Source organism: Chelonia mydas, chromosome 1, assembly GCF_015237465.2.
Source record: "Chelonia mydas isolate rCheMyd1 chromosome 1, rCheMyd1.pri.v2, whole genome shotgun sequence".
Taxonomy (NCBI): Eukaryota; Metazoa; Chordata; order Testudines; family Cheloniidae; genus Chelonia; species Chelonia mydas.
The window spans coordinates 322,930,041-322,945,163 of NC_057849.1; the positions used below are offsets into that span (position 1 = coordinate 322,930,041).

Sequence of the window (15,123 nt, forward strand, 5' to 3'; positions counted from 1 at the left end):
TAGTAGGTCTAGTTTCTGTTGGATATTGACATTGCTATCCTTTGGTTAATTGTTCTCTAAAGTCAGTATTCTGTCATCAGTGTGAGCCAAATCCTATATGTCATCCCAATCAGCTGATGACTCTGATTGTATATCATAGAATCTTAGAGGTACAGCCATAAGGGACCACCAGATCATCTAGTCTGACCTCCTGTATATTTCAGGCCACCAGCAACACCCAGCCACACACACACTAGACCTACAACCAAAATTAGACCAAAGTATTATAATCCTGAGGAAACTAAGATGTTGTGTGCCACAAGCAGAGAATTGGAGGGGGCAAGATGCACCAATGCCCAAGGCCCCTGCAATGGCAGGGAATTTATTAATTTGAGATATAACCAGATGAGCCCAGCAAGCAACCCATGTCCCATGCTGCAGAGGGAGGTGAAAAATTCTCAAGGTCACTGCCAATCTGATCTGGGAAAAATATATGTATGCACCCATGAGTTTTATAAGGGAGATTTTATAAGAGGGAGATAAAACTTGGATCTCTTAGTCATCCTTTGGGGAGACTTTTTATTTTCAATGTTTAATTCAACTTTGATTGTGCAGCTTTTCAGCTCTTAGATTCCAGTAAAAATACACATTTATAATGGAAGGCAGCTGAAGCATTAGTCAAACCTTGAAGCATCATTTTGAATTGCCAGTTACCAAACGGCATAGTGACGGATGTCTTTCCACAGTATGCATCCGATGAAGTGAGCTGTAGCTCACGAAAGCTTATGCTCAAATAAATTGGTTAGTCTCTAAGGTGCCACAAGTACTCCTTTTCTTTTTGCGAATACAGACTAACACGGCTGTTATTCTGAAACCTTTGGATAGTCTGTGAGTTCTACTGGAACTTGATAGTATCCACTCTTTAGATCCAATACAGAAAACCATTTAGATCCTGCTAATAAGGCAAAGGTTTCTTCTATCCTGGATAATGGATAGGAATCAGTTTGGGTAATGCTCAGTTTTCAATAATCCACCACCATCCTAAGAGCTCCAGTCTTCTTACACATCAGCACCACAGGTGATGCAAATGGACTATGTTTCCTCATCCTCTCCAAGGGCCACCAACTCGCATAGATTTTCAAAATCTGAAGGCAAAACCCTTCCAGTTCTTCCTTTAAGAGGCACATTATTTGTGAGCTCAATCGATATGTCACTCCTGAAACTCTTCCAAAGTCCAGATCATGAACAGCAAAAGCTTTATAAGCTTCCTTACTGACAGTCTCAGCAATCCTTTCCCTCTCAGCAGCACTGAGAGGGGATTCTTCAAAGTCCAATGTAATATAACACTGTCCCTCTCTTCAGTTGCAACTGCTGAAACCTGGGTTGGTACTGGTTTTATCCACTCAACTGCTTACCCCTTCGCAATAACAATGTGAGGTTTCAATATGACATCCTTCCTTGTTAAGTTCTTGACTTGTACCCCTATTCTCATACTGGAGCGAGTGACTTTAACAAATTGAGACAGAACTGCTAGCCCACCAGGTCCAACTGTAATACCTGGATCTTCCAGCATTACAACAGTTTCCAATTCATTCACAGCAAATTTCAGAATTCTGGGCACTGTTTTGGATGTGCCAGGTGGAATTGTCACTGATTTTCTTCCTGTCAGGACCACTTCAGCCCCTTCTATCTGAAGTATATTGTCAATAGACTGTAACTTTTGATAAGACGAATACTCATAATAGAAAGTTTCACATATGCAGGTCACTTGAGAAGCAGTATCTATTAAGCAGGTACTCTTTACCCCATCTAGGTAAACATAGCCATGACAAGCAGGTCCCACTAACTGCTGGATGGCCTCACTCACACTCATTTGGGTAGCATCTGTTTCCTGAACCCATTGACTAACAGCTTTGCTCTGAGAGTTGTTAGTTTCTTTTCTTCCTGGCTCAAACTTGCTCTGAGGTCTACCCATCAGTTGCTGATGTACTAGATTGGGATTAGGCAAATTCTCACAGTTGTTCTGAAAATGTGCCCACAGTTAAAAACATAAAGGTTTTCTTCTGTTAGATCTTGGTATTGCTTGTTTATTACATTGTTTGGGTCTTTGATGAGTGAATAGTGTATTTGAAGCAGATATTTCAGAACTTGGCTGGGTCATCTGCAGTCCCACCAACCACCGCTCATCCTGCAAATATTTCTCCTTCCAATCTATTGCAGAGGCTTCTTCATGGACACTGGAAGTATTTTCAGATGCCGTTATCAACTGAAAACTACTCCCACTCAATGGCATTCCTTTTTCTTCTAGTTCTTGTCAAAGTTTTCTCTTTGTTTATGAGAGTGCTCACTTTCAATGGATCTCACCTCAAAAAGGAATGCGGCATAAGAGATGCTCCTTTTTCTACCACTACAGTTAATCCCTTTTATTAAGAGTGTATTTAATAAAGATTAATTAATGAACAGAACAGGCAATCATCAAGTGATCCACTCCTGTTGTCCAATACTCGCTTCTGGCAATCAACGAGTAGGGACCAGAGCATGGGTTTGCATCCCTGACTGTCTTTGCTGATAACCATTGATGGACCTATCCTCCAGGAACTTATCTAGTTCTTTTTTGAACCCAGTTCTAGTTCTGACATTCACAACATCCCCTGCCACAAGTTTCACCGATTGACTGTATGCATAGTGTGAAGAAGTATTTCCTTTTGTTTGTTTTAAACCTGGTGTCTATTAGTTTTCCTGGGTGACCGCTGGTGCTTGTGTTATGTGAAGGAATAAATATCCAGTGGGTATGGAAAATAAACTATAAGTTATACAACAATCCTACAATTGGGTCTGAGCAGGTGACCATAGATCACAGACACTTATTCACTTCCTTATTCACTTTCGCCACACTAGTCATGATTTTATAGACCTCTATCATATTCCCTTTTAGTCATCTCTTTTCCAAGCTGAAAAGTCCCAATCTTTTTAATCTCTCCTCATACAGAAACTGTTCCATACCCTTATTCATTGTTGTTGCCCTTCTCTCTACCTTTTACAATTCTAATATATCTTTTTTGAGATGGGGTGACCAGAACTGCACCCAGAATTCAAGCTGTGGGCATATCAGGGATTTATATACTAGCATTATGATATTTTCTTTCTGATTATCTATCCCTTTCTTAATGATTCCCAACATTCTGTTAGCTGTTTTGAGTGACACTGCACATTGAGCAGATGTTTTCGGATAACTATCCACAATGACTCCAAGATCTCGTTCTTGAATGGTAACAGCAAAGTTAGACCCCATCATTTTGTATGTATAGTTGGTATTGTGTTTTCCAATGTACACTACTTTGAAATTACCAAAATGGAATTTCATCTGCCATTTTGTCACCCAATCACCTAGTTTAGTGGGATTCCTTTGTAACATTTCACAGTCAACCTTGGGCTTAACTATCTTGAATAATTTTGTATCATCTGCAAATGCCATCTCATTGCTTACCCCTTTTTTCAGATCATTTATGAATATGTTGAACAGCACAGGTCACCGTACAGATCCCTGGGGGACTCCACGATCTACCTCTTTGCATTCTGAAAACTGACTATTTATTTCTACCTTTTGTTTTCTGTTTTTTAACTAGTTACTGATCCATGAGAGGACCTTTCCTCTTATCCCATGACTGGTTAGTTTGCTTAAGAGGACTTAAAGGCTTTCTGAAAGTCCAAATACACTATATCCACTGGATCACCCTTCTCCACATGTTTGTTGACCCCCCTCAAAGAATTCTAATAGATTGGTGAGGCATGATTTTTCTTTGCACAAGCCATGTTGACTCTTGCCCAACAAATCATATTCATCTATGTATCTGATAATTCTGTTCTTTACTATAGTTTCAGTCAATTTGCCTGGTCCTGAATTTAGGCTTATCGGCCCGTAATTGCCAGGGTTGCCTCTGGAGCCTTTTTTTAAAATGAGTAAAAGCACATAAAATGAGTAACAGCATATTGTTAGCAGGAATATGGATTATTTAAATAAGATCTATTACAGTCTATGACTAAATGAGTCCAGTGTTACAAAACTACTCCAGAAAACATGTTTAAAATGGTCCATAGGTAGTATGCTGATGTTTGAAATATATGTGACCTTAGTTGTTGTTTCCTTTTGTCACATTGTTTATTATGACCAAGACAATTTCCTAGAAACACCATAAATAAGCCCCACGCTTTTAGTCTTTGAAAAATGCTACATAATAGCTGAAAAAATTGTTTTCTGTTAAAGATAATGTTTCATTCAACTCAACTGTTTTGGTTCACCCACAAACTGTTTTTGGTGAACCTGAAATTACTTTTTTTACAATTTTTCAGTTTGGCAAGCAAAGCAAAAAATCTGTTAGCTCTAGACCTAAGTGGTATCAGTATCCACATAATCTTTAATAACTCACAGTGAGACCACCTGACATACACAGCCTATCCAATTTTAACAGTTCCTCATTGGTTTGTTCTGCAATGGAAATAAATTGTTGATTGTATGGTGCTGGGTTTGTATATAGTTTATTAAGTGAGTTGTAAAGATTATGAAAGGAATATAGCCCCAGAGAAAATGAAGTTGGAAAACCATAATTAGGGGCACATTTGAAAATAAAGTAGGGGCACTTCTTTCAAATCTGTCAGAGCTTTTTTGATGGACAGTAGTGGGGTGGGGAAGTAAATGTTTTTCTGAAATTTAGGTTTTGTCGCTCCTAAATAGAGACATCTGTCACGTATGATTGTCCTTTAAATTCAGTGTTGGGATAACTAAATCGTCCCATTTGTCTGAGTGTCAAAATCAAACCTTCTTCTTTTAGCAGTTTAGCAGGTTTTTACAGCCCCAGATGTATGATTTATAATTTTCGGCTTGATGTGTTCTGGTTTTCCTGCAGGTTTGAATGTAGTAACTGTGAGGTTGGAGAGCAGTGCGGTGTAATTATGCATGGCAATGCTGTCACTTTCTGTGAGCCATATGGTCCAAGAGAACTGGTAAGTGGATGTTTGCTAATTTGCATGGGTCATGGGACTTCAGGTTTTGAATTCAGACCTCATCAACCACAGTGATGCTGGGTGTGCTTTGAAAGCTTGGTGTTCAGCAAAGAGGTTCTTAAGCAGTTCAATAATGCATAGGATAGTAAAGTTAAATGTTTAAAACTCCTCACATTTTTTCTAAATATTTTGCTTGCTTTTTGCACATGGCCAGGAAACCTTTTGAATGAACTTTCATGAAAGTTATTTAAATGTTTAGAAAAGGCTGGGAGGCCAGAATATAAAACCAAATTTGGGGCCTGAAATGCTTTCTTCATTTTAGACAAACAAAATAAAGTCTCAATTTTTCCTCTCTTATTTTATTTGGCTGTGTCTTATTTTCTTTATAGTAAAAAAAAATTAATTTGTTTGTGTAAAATATCACTGGGGAATAATGCACTCTGTGGCTTTAAAGCAGTCACATGCAGCCGGCATTAATTACCTGCCAGTTCCGTAGACGTCTCTGCCAAAATCAGTGGTGAGGTAAATGAGGTCATAGTTTCAGGATAACTGCACCGATATCTGCCACCTCTCTGGTCCGCTCCAGGACTGTCCAGTCAGGTCTCTGGTTTCCAGCTATCACCTGCCTCTGGGCAGGGACCCCTCTTCTGACTGGGGATTTCAAGGTTGCACAACTCCCTGCCTGCCAGTGTGATATCCCCAGCAAGCCAGTCTGCCTAAAGGTCAGTGCCTGTGTGTTGCTTTCTCTCCAAGGGCTATGAACAGTGTATTGCCAGCAATTCCAAGTTACCACACAGCTCTTTCTAAGTAAGCACATTTATTCTTAAGGTAAAAGCAGAGAAAACTTATTGAAACATTGAAAAGGTTTAAACACACACTAAACATACCAGGACTCATCCTTCAGTCATACAGGGCCCCAGTAAGCCAAAGTCATTCCAACCCTTTCACAAGGCTTGGGGCCCCCCTTGGACAGAAGATCCTATCAATCTGCTTGATCAGAAAGGCCATGAGTCAGTTCCAGCTCATCCTTTTATACCACAAGCCCTTTCTTTGTTTCTTAGTCTCTGGAAAACCCAGTTTTAACCAGAACCAGTACATGCAAACCACCCCAGTTGGTGTAACATCTCTGGAGTTGTTTAGTCTCAGTGACTCACCTTAATCCCCTCCCCCCACCCTATTTTTAGTTCCTGTAGGAGCTATGGTAACCCTCCCCCATGGAGTAGAACATAATCATATGTAAACCATTTATAAATTTAATACAGTGGTCCTCAAAGATACTGCATGGGATTGCAGTATCTGTCACCATAAATATTACACATTGGGTGTAAATTGGGTGTAAAATAGATGTTAGTATCAAAGTAGTATGATTTGCATTAATTTGGGATCCAGTGGGTATGGAAAACAAAGTATAAGTTATACAACAATCCTACAATTGGCTCTGAGCAGGTGACCACAGATGCATGTGCAAAAGAGGCGGGATGCTTTCTGTGAGGAGTTTGGTAGTCAGAAATCCAACCCAAAATGTAGGCAATTTTAAAATAATCTTAATGATTTTTAAGATTTTCTTGTTTGGGGAGTGGTGGTCTTGTGATTTGTGAATACTCCTGAGACCAAATTTAGCCCTGGCCTAAGCAGGCACAACTCCCCTTGAATCACTTGTGGCCATTTATGCCAGGGTACTGACAAAATACCATATGGGTGTAAACTATATTCATTTTACAAAACGACTAAATGACACATTGGTGACAATAATACAACCTTGCCAAATATGCACACATTTGAATAGCATATATCTGTTACCATTTATATGCATGCTAAATTTGATCATATTAATATATGCTGTTAACGTTTGCATTGCCTTGTGGTATTTGACAAACACAATACAAATGCATGTGTTATGGTGATGGGCGAACTCATTTAAAAATATTTCAAAAATTTCATGGATATAGTGGAACCTCACTGTTTCTCATTTCACTTATACCCAAACCTTGTGAGAGAATTCTGCCATTGATGCTGAACTGCCTCTGTCTGCTATTTTAAATGTTATTTGCATGTACTGTGTCTCGTTTAATGCCTTGATATACTTGTGAAGAAAGAGATTCCATTTTTTGTCCATGCAAAAATTGAAGTCACATGTTTGGGATACTTTTTCCACATTTTGTCACTCATTGCTGTTTAGGATGCTTGAAATTCAGCCCAAAGTACAGATATTGAGCAAATACACCTAGATGCCGTGCTTTTCATTATAATTAATTTATTGTGGTCCACTAAATATGTATAATTTAGAGTACCCTCTGCAATTATAAATTTGGGTTTAAAAACCTGGACTGTAATTGGCTAAAGTGGTCACATGACCTGGTGGTTAACTGGCACTACCATACCATATACTTTGAAACTGAAAATATTGATCATTATGCCTAACAGATGTGAATAAATCAAAATCTTACAAGTCTTCATTCTAGCATAATAATTACTGCACCTTATAAAAGCATTTCTATACCTCACCATCCCTGGGAGAAAGGTAAATGTTATCCCATTTTACATAGAGGGAAACTGAGCTACAAAGAGGTTAAATGACTTATCCAAGGTCACTGAGAGAGTTGTGCTAGAGCCAAGACTAGAACCAATTTGTTACTCGTTCCCCGTCCAGTGCCTAGGTCACCGGACAGAGCATCTCTGTCGCACAGATGATGAATTTTAATACTCATTATGTAATATTTTATTTTTCCTCTAACTCTTTCTTCTATTTTTTTTTTATTCCATCCCCCTGCTACCACCTGACTCTCACTTACTTTCCTCGGGCAGTTCAGGATTGTTTTTCATCCCTGATGTTCAGGTCTCTTCCTCCCTAAATAATCAGATTTCCTTTCTCCATCCTAAACCAGTCCTTTATCTTGTTGTCCTTATGCATGATTGTTGAAATCCCTGCTCACATCTCAGGCTCAGGGTGCTTGTACATTTTATTTTTGCTTTGAAATACTTAAGCAAGATAAGAGGAATTTCCAAAATTAAATTAATTAGCTGGTTTGTTTCCTTGACCTCCCTATCCTCCCACTGATTCCCCCATGAAGCCATTGACCCTTGACCTCCCTATCCTCCCACTGATTCCCCCATGAAGCCATTGACCCTTGATCTCCCTATCCTCCCACTGATTCCCCCATGAAGCCATTGACCCTTAACCTCCCTATCCTCCCACTGATTCCCCCATGAAGCCATTGAGAGCAGCAATCTAGTACTCCTGATATAGAGGATTTTAACGCCAAGCCACACATGTTGTTTGGTTGGGACATCACCATGACTGGAATCATAGGGAAACTGATAGCTGCTGATGTGCTGCAAGCAAAACAATATATGTTCATTTAAATTTCTCACCCTTCTGGAAAATGCAGGTTCCTTTTTATCTGCAGCCCCCAATCCCTACTGCCTTGACTGGCATAATTAATGTAAGCAGTTCCTAACAACCTGTATTTACATCATTTTCTAAAGGGATAAAGCCATTAAAAGAAGATTTAATTATCAAAAAGTACTGGCCAATTAATTTTTGGTAACAGTTTAATTTAATTCTACGAGAATACCTCTTCCATGGTAATTGATACATTTAATCTACTGAAGATATGAGCCACAGAACACTGATAAATTGAAGGCTTTTCTGTTTAAATTAGAACCCATACAACAGAATTAACTGAATGTAAATTAAAATAATAGCTGCTCATAACTCAAGCCAGAAAGCACGTTATTATTTGGCAGGATAAACGTAATGCCAGTGTTGAACCTATCCTAACTAAAAGGATACGAATAAAGAGTTGAAGTTTCTTTAAAGGGTTTTTTAATTATTTAAGCAAATCTTCATTATATCTGTTGAGAGGCTACTGCTGTTCATTAGGAAGATCTTAAAGAGTTAGAGGTATAGTTTCAGCATAGGACACGTACACATAGGGCCAGGTTTTAGATGCATTTCTAAAAAGTGGATGCTTCACATGACGTGAAAAGCCTTTAATATATAGCCATCAAGTCCTTCTTAGTTCACAGATTATTACCAACCATAAGAAATTTTCCTGGCTTTTTTTACTAAGATCATATTATAATTATCTATAAGAAATTTCCCCTCTGAATGTAGCATGCATTCATGTGTATGTTCAAAAGCCAGTTCTCAAACATCAACCTCTTTCGTTTCTAAGTCTCCCTGGGACCATACTGCTAATCACTGCTGTAGCACGTCCCTGTTTGGGCCGTCTTAACATGTGATCTTCTTTGATACTGACATTAATTGCATTTCAAGTGGCAGATGGTCTCAAGTATGGATAAGTTGTGTGGCCAAAACTGTAACAAAAACACTGACCTATCTTCCATATCAAATCAGAGTCCTCTTATTTGTCCAGTATAGATGTCCAAATCAAACTTTTAAAACCCTCAACCCTTTAGAACTTTTTAAAAAAAAATGTTGTGGAATCCATCAACAAAGTAGCAGTAGGATTTGTTTTGGTTTCAAGGTATCAGGAGAGAAATCCCTCAGGACATTCTTTCTTCACCTTTAATATCTCTAAATCTGTTGCCTCCATTCTCACCCGCTGGTGTTGTTGCAAGCTCTGATGTTTTAGGGCAGAGTGCACTCTTGGGATATCCGCTTGCCAAGATGAGGAAATTGACTGAAATTCCCAAAAGACAGAAATACCAATGCATAGCACTAAACACTACCATTTGTTCTGTGGCACTGAAGTCCTGAAAAAGAATCAAAAAGTATCTAAGTTTAGAACAAGCTTCTGTTCTGCATCTTTGCCCTAATATGCTGTCAACAGGAAATATGGGAACTCGGACATAAATGAGAAATAGGATTTACCTTAGGTTGTCCACACTGATATATATTTTTCAAGAAATATTAGTTAATAAAAGAAGGCATGTGTGCCTGATAACGAAAGAGATCATGTGTACACCTCAAGCCTCAGGTAAATTATACAGAAATTGCATTGTTCATCGTTACAAACTAAAACTATCTTTGTAATACTGCCAAGGCCACTTAAGTGATGGTGACACAAATTCAGATTGCTCAGCAAAACTGGCTTTTACTTGTGCACTTGACTTTTTCAGTAAATATGTTTATAAGCTGCCATTCTTCTTTCCATTGTTGATTTCTACTCTTCCTTTGTTCACGCCCCTTATTTGATTTCTCCCTATTCCCACTCATACAAAAAGAGTTTCTTGTCACGTGGCATGCACTGCTTTGTTCGGGAATATCAACTGCTGTGAATTTGATGGAAGAGTCTTGGTCCCTGAGTTTTCTATGATGCACAGGGACCATCTCTTTTTTGTTCTGTGTTTGTACAGAGCCTAGTATAATAGGTCCATGACGAGGGCTCCCAGGCACTATGGTAATACAAACAATAAACAGTTATAGTAAAATAATAAATTATGTGAACAAGACACTGCACAGAGTCATTGCCCCCTCATGAAAAACAGGGTTGAGGTTAACTTTCATCTTGTTACACGTTGATCTCTGTAAACAGTCACAGTACTAATTTAGTTCCTTTTTCCTCCTCCCCAATGTGCCAGTCAAGGAGACATTTTAAGCAATAATTTTGCTTGCTATCTACCAGTATAATTAATTACAGGATTCAAAATGAGCCAGAAAGGACTGGAACTTCATTCTGGTACTTCTTGTGTGATACTACCACTTTCAACAAATGTTAAAGTTTTTAGCTCTTAATGGTTTTCAAGAAAACCTTCCCAACATGGACAGATGAGGTTTTGTGTGGGAGCCATCAGAGGAGGGGGCATGTTGGGTGGAGCATGAGTAAAGTTTCTGAATTTATTCTTCCCACTTCAATCTCTGATTATATACACTTCATATCATAACAGTTATTTAGCTATAAGTACAAAACCTAGTTGGTTTATGTTATGCTATATATGTGAAGTTTTGAGTTTAGCTGATAAGCACTTAGATTTTATTATTCCATTTTACAATTTTAGGCCCTGGTTCTACATTAGGATCTGCTAGTGTATATCCTTGAGCCTATGGAGAGTCCCATTGAAGTTATGGTTTCATTGTTTTAAATCTTTCTGATCACCGATCAAGCACTAACACATGGAAAAATGTTCTGGCTCTATAGAAAATTTGTACTGCCACAAACAAAGAGTTTCTCATTGTGACATATTATGAGATACCAATAATCTGAATGGCATAACTGAAATGTCCATGATCTGTCAATCTGAAAGGTTTAGTAATGAATGATTTATACATGGGAGATCTGGGCATCCACAGGACTCCCATATTTTTTTAAAGGTTATGAATATATTGTTTTGCTGGTTTAATGCAATGTTTCTTCTATTTTTCATGTTTTTCCTCCTCTAGACCACCACTAGCCTTAACACAACCACAGCTTCTGTCCTTCAATTTTCCATTGGTAAGTTTATATAGCAATTTTACTTTAAAAAGTATACAAAGGTCATTGTTAAAATGGAAAACACTAAATTTTAAACATTTTTGACCAGCATTTCCATCTGCCATGAGGGATTAAATCAATCTTAAAAAATTGAAACATTTCTTGACCCCCTGATGATATTTCGAGATGCTAACCAAAACAACGGAAAGAAACCATTTTAGCAGTTTGTCTAACCTTATATAATTATTGGTTTATCCTTTCATGCTTATTTTATTATCTAGTAGATAGTCAGCATTGTGTAGGGTGACTGTATGTCCCGTTTTGGCTGAGAAAGTCCCTTTTTTTAGCCCTGTCCCACCCATCAGTTGCAGTTGGCAAGAGCAAACCGGACAAATGCAGTTTTGCCAAAAAAGTGGAGTGCAACCCCTAGCTGGGCATGGAGGAATGTGCTGGGGTTGGGGGTGGGAGGGAAGGCGAGTGGCAATGCCAGCCCTGTGTGGGGTGGAGGGCTCAGGCCAGTGGCTCGGCCCGGCCAGCCCTGCACAGGTTGTTGGCAGAGCGTCTTGGGCCAGCCCCATGCGCACGGAGAAGCGAGGGGCCTCAGGCTGGTGGCGGGGGGCTTGGGCCGGCCATCGACAGCAGGGGAGTTTGGATCAGCCAGTGCGCAGAGAGATGGCAGGGGTGTTTGGGCCGCCCCTCTGGGTGGTTGGGTGGCAGGGGGGCTCCGGCCGGACCTGCATGTCGAGAGCCCCGTGCAAATGGATGACAGGGAAGGCTGATGGGTGGTGGGGCCTCAGGCCAGCCCCATGCGGTGTCCCATTTTCCCTTTGGGAAAATATGATCACCCTGGCAGTATGACAATGATTGCCCATTCTTTAAAATGGTTTAAGAAAAATGACTACGTAAAAATGGATCCCTCTCTCTCAACATATTAAAACTCAATGTGTCTTCAAATCATATCTGCTTCATTTAGTGCCAAAAGGAAGTTTTTGCCACTATTAATGCTGCTGTGTCACTAATATACTACCTGTTATAAATGACTACAGTTTGGCACTGTAGAGTATGGGCAGCAGTGTTTTGTGCTGTGAGACTGATTTGGAAGAAACTTAATTTCTTAAGGCATGATTCATTACAAAATATGGAGTGATAATGTTCTTACGGTGAAGATAATTCAGTAAGAATAAACAGACAAGGAATGTGGACTGTTTCTTTTGTGGACTCCTAGAAATGTATTTCCAAATTATATTCCCATTCTAAAAATGGCAATTCTCCTAGCTGAGTGTACATCAGCAGGGTTGTGATTAAACTGGAAATCTCTCCTGGAAATAAGAACTATGAGTTAGAATGACGTACTTCAAGTGATTTGGATTTAAAACAATTCTAAGACCAAATTCCAATGGGCTCTCAACTACCTGTCAGTAAGATTCATTTTTATATTATTTTAAATTGTTCATTTGGGTTTTTATTTTATCTCATAATTACTTATGACAATACAAGTAACTGTACTGAGGTTAATCCCTAGTAAGGGAGTCACTATTACTGTTCGGGGGCGGGGGAGGGGGGTGAAGGGGTTATTTTATTTTAAACTATTGTTTTTACAAAACCAGTCAGATGTGCACATGCATAAACTGAGTGACTGTGTAATCATATGGCTATACCCCTAATCCTTCCTCATCTTATCCCTTCTGGTGTCTATCACCCTCACCCATTGTTTCATATCTGCAATTTTAGGCTTTGATCCTATAACTGATTAGATGTGGAGTATGCCTGTGCACTGTTCAGACTGCTGCTGAAGTCAATGGAGTTTGGTTTTAGAACTGTTTGCAACTGGAACTACTAGATGTTTTCTTCTCCAACTGATTGTTCTTATTGCCATGAGAAGTTTCCACAGTTTAATCAAAACCCCACTGAGAGACTCATCTAGGAGAATTACTTTTTTTAAAAAAATGAACATAGCAGTCTGATCACACACTATCAATTGCAGGAACGAGGCTTTAGGTTGTATGCTTTTTGGGATAGGGACAATGAAGCATCAGTATACTGTTGGGAACTATGAAATAAATAATAATACAGGTGGGAAAAGTCTGTAAAGAGAAATTTATAAATTGGGGGGATGTAGGTGGAGAGAAAGAAGAAGGCACTTTACCTAGAGGGCTCAATAAGATTAACTGGCCCTGGCGGTTTTCACATTAGAAATGCAAAAGAGATCAAGAGGAGAGAGACATTTATAATGGGTAGGCTGTCATACCACATCTTGGTCTCAGATTACTGAATTAATTATGATTACTTACTGTTTATTTAATATCTTTCATCCAAAAGGTACTTCTGGGTGAATTCTGCACCAAAAAAATTAAAATTCTGCACACAGTATTTTAAAATTCTCCAAAATTCTGCATATTTTATTTGTCAAAATAACACAATATAATCACTCCAGTTTCAATTATTTTGGTAATTTATTTCAAAATACTTGTCAACAAGTATGATAACAATACAGACAACAACAAAAAAGATTCCCTCTGGAAGAGAGAGTTAAAGAAACCCCTACATCAAACCAGTTTCAGTTGGGGAGTTCTGAAGGAGACTGGGTGGGACCCTCCACAGCCCAGGCACCCACAACCCTCTCCCCCCAGAGCCCAGCTGGGGCGCATTCCCCAGCTCAGATACCTGCACCGCTCCCCCCCCACCCCCCCGCCCAGAGCCTTTACTCCCTCCAGCTTCTTTACTGTTCTGCTGAGGGATGCGGTTTAGTGAGGCCCTGCCCTTTCTCACCCTTTGCCAGAGCCTGGTCTCCCGGGTCCTCTCCCATCCTCAGGAGTCTGAGGATCAAGTTAGGCAGCCAGAGTGTGCAGGGCCTCCAAAGGCTGGAGGCCCTGCACACTCTGGCTGCGAGCTGAAGATCTGAGATCAGCAGAGTCCAGGTTCCCTAATGGCCACCAGCAGCTCTGCAGCCCCAATTCTGCGGGGAAAACATGGAGTTATGCACAGAACATTAATTCAGCATAAATTTTGCATTACGCAGAAGAATCATAGAATATTAGGGTTGGAAGAGACCTCAGGAGGTTATCTAATCCAATCCCCTGCTCAAAGCAGGACCAACATCAACTAAATCATCCCAGCCATGGCTTTCTCAAGCCGGACCTTAAAAACCTCTAAGGATGAAGATTCCACCACCTCCATAGGTAACCCATTCCAGTGCTTCACCACCTCCTAGTGAAATAGTGTTTCCTAATATCCACCCTAGACCTCCCCCACTGAAACTTGAAACCATTGCTGTTTGTTCCGCAGAATTCCTCCAGGAGTAAAAAGGATCCTAAAGCTTGTTATATTAGATTAGTACTACAGTATACATTCAACCCCCTAAGCAACAATTAAGTGTAGTCTTTTAACCAGTCCTCTTCCACTGCCAACCACCAGATGTTAATCTGGTGGGTTTTAATAATTTGAGTTAGAGAAACGGATAATGACAAATGAATTAAGCACAAAATGGCCCAGATTTCATCATAAATCCCAAAGCTTCTTAAATCATGTGTACAGGAAGGATAATTTCCCACTGACATTTTAATTAACTGAGCTTCTAACTAGTGTCCTTAAAGTGCCAGATATTCAATAGCCATGGGTTCTTTTAAAGGCAACAGTGTCAAACTGCTGAAGGTTTGTACTACTTTCTTATTGAGATCATGAATAATTACTTTGAAGAGTTACTTAGTAAGACTTGCACTTATTGATATACAGCCCCTGTGACATCCTCCCAGGGTTTACAGCCTTT

At 39.5% G+C, this 15,123-nt stretch overlaps 1 protein-coding gene across 2 annotated transcripts in view; it reads left to right on the forward strand.

The window, feature by feature from the left end:
• Positions 1-15,123, forward strand: part of RELN (reelin) — a 463,371-nt gene that overhangs the window by 220,825 nt on the left and 227,423 nt on the right. For both annotated transcript variants that reach the window (XM_037889192.2, XM_037889193.2), the window contains exons 7-8: positions 4,884-4,980; positions 11,327-11,378. In XM_037889192.2, coding sequence (XP_037745120.1) covers positions 4,884-4,980; positions 11,327-11,378 — 149 coding nt within the window. The remainder of the gene's footprint in view (positions 1-4,883; positions 4,981-11,326; positions 11,379-15,123) is intronic.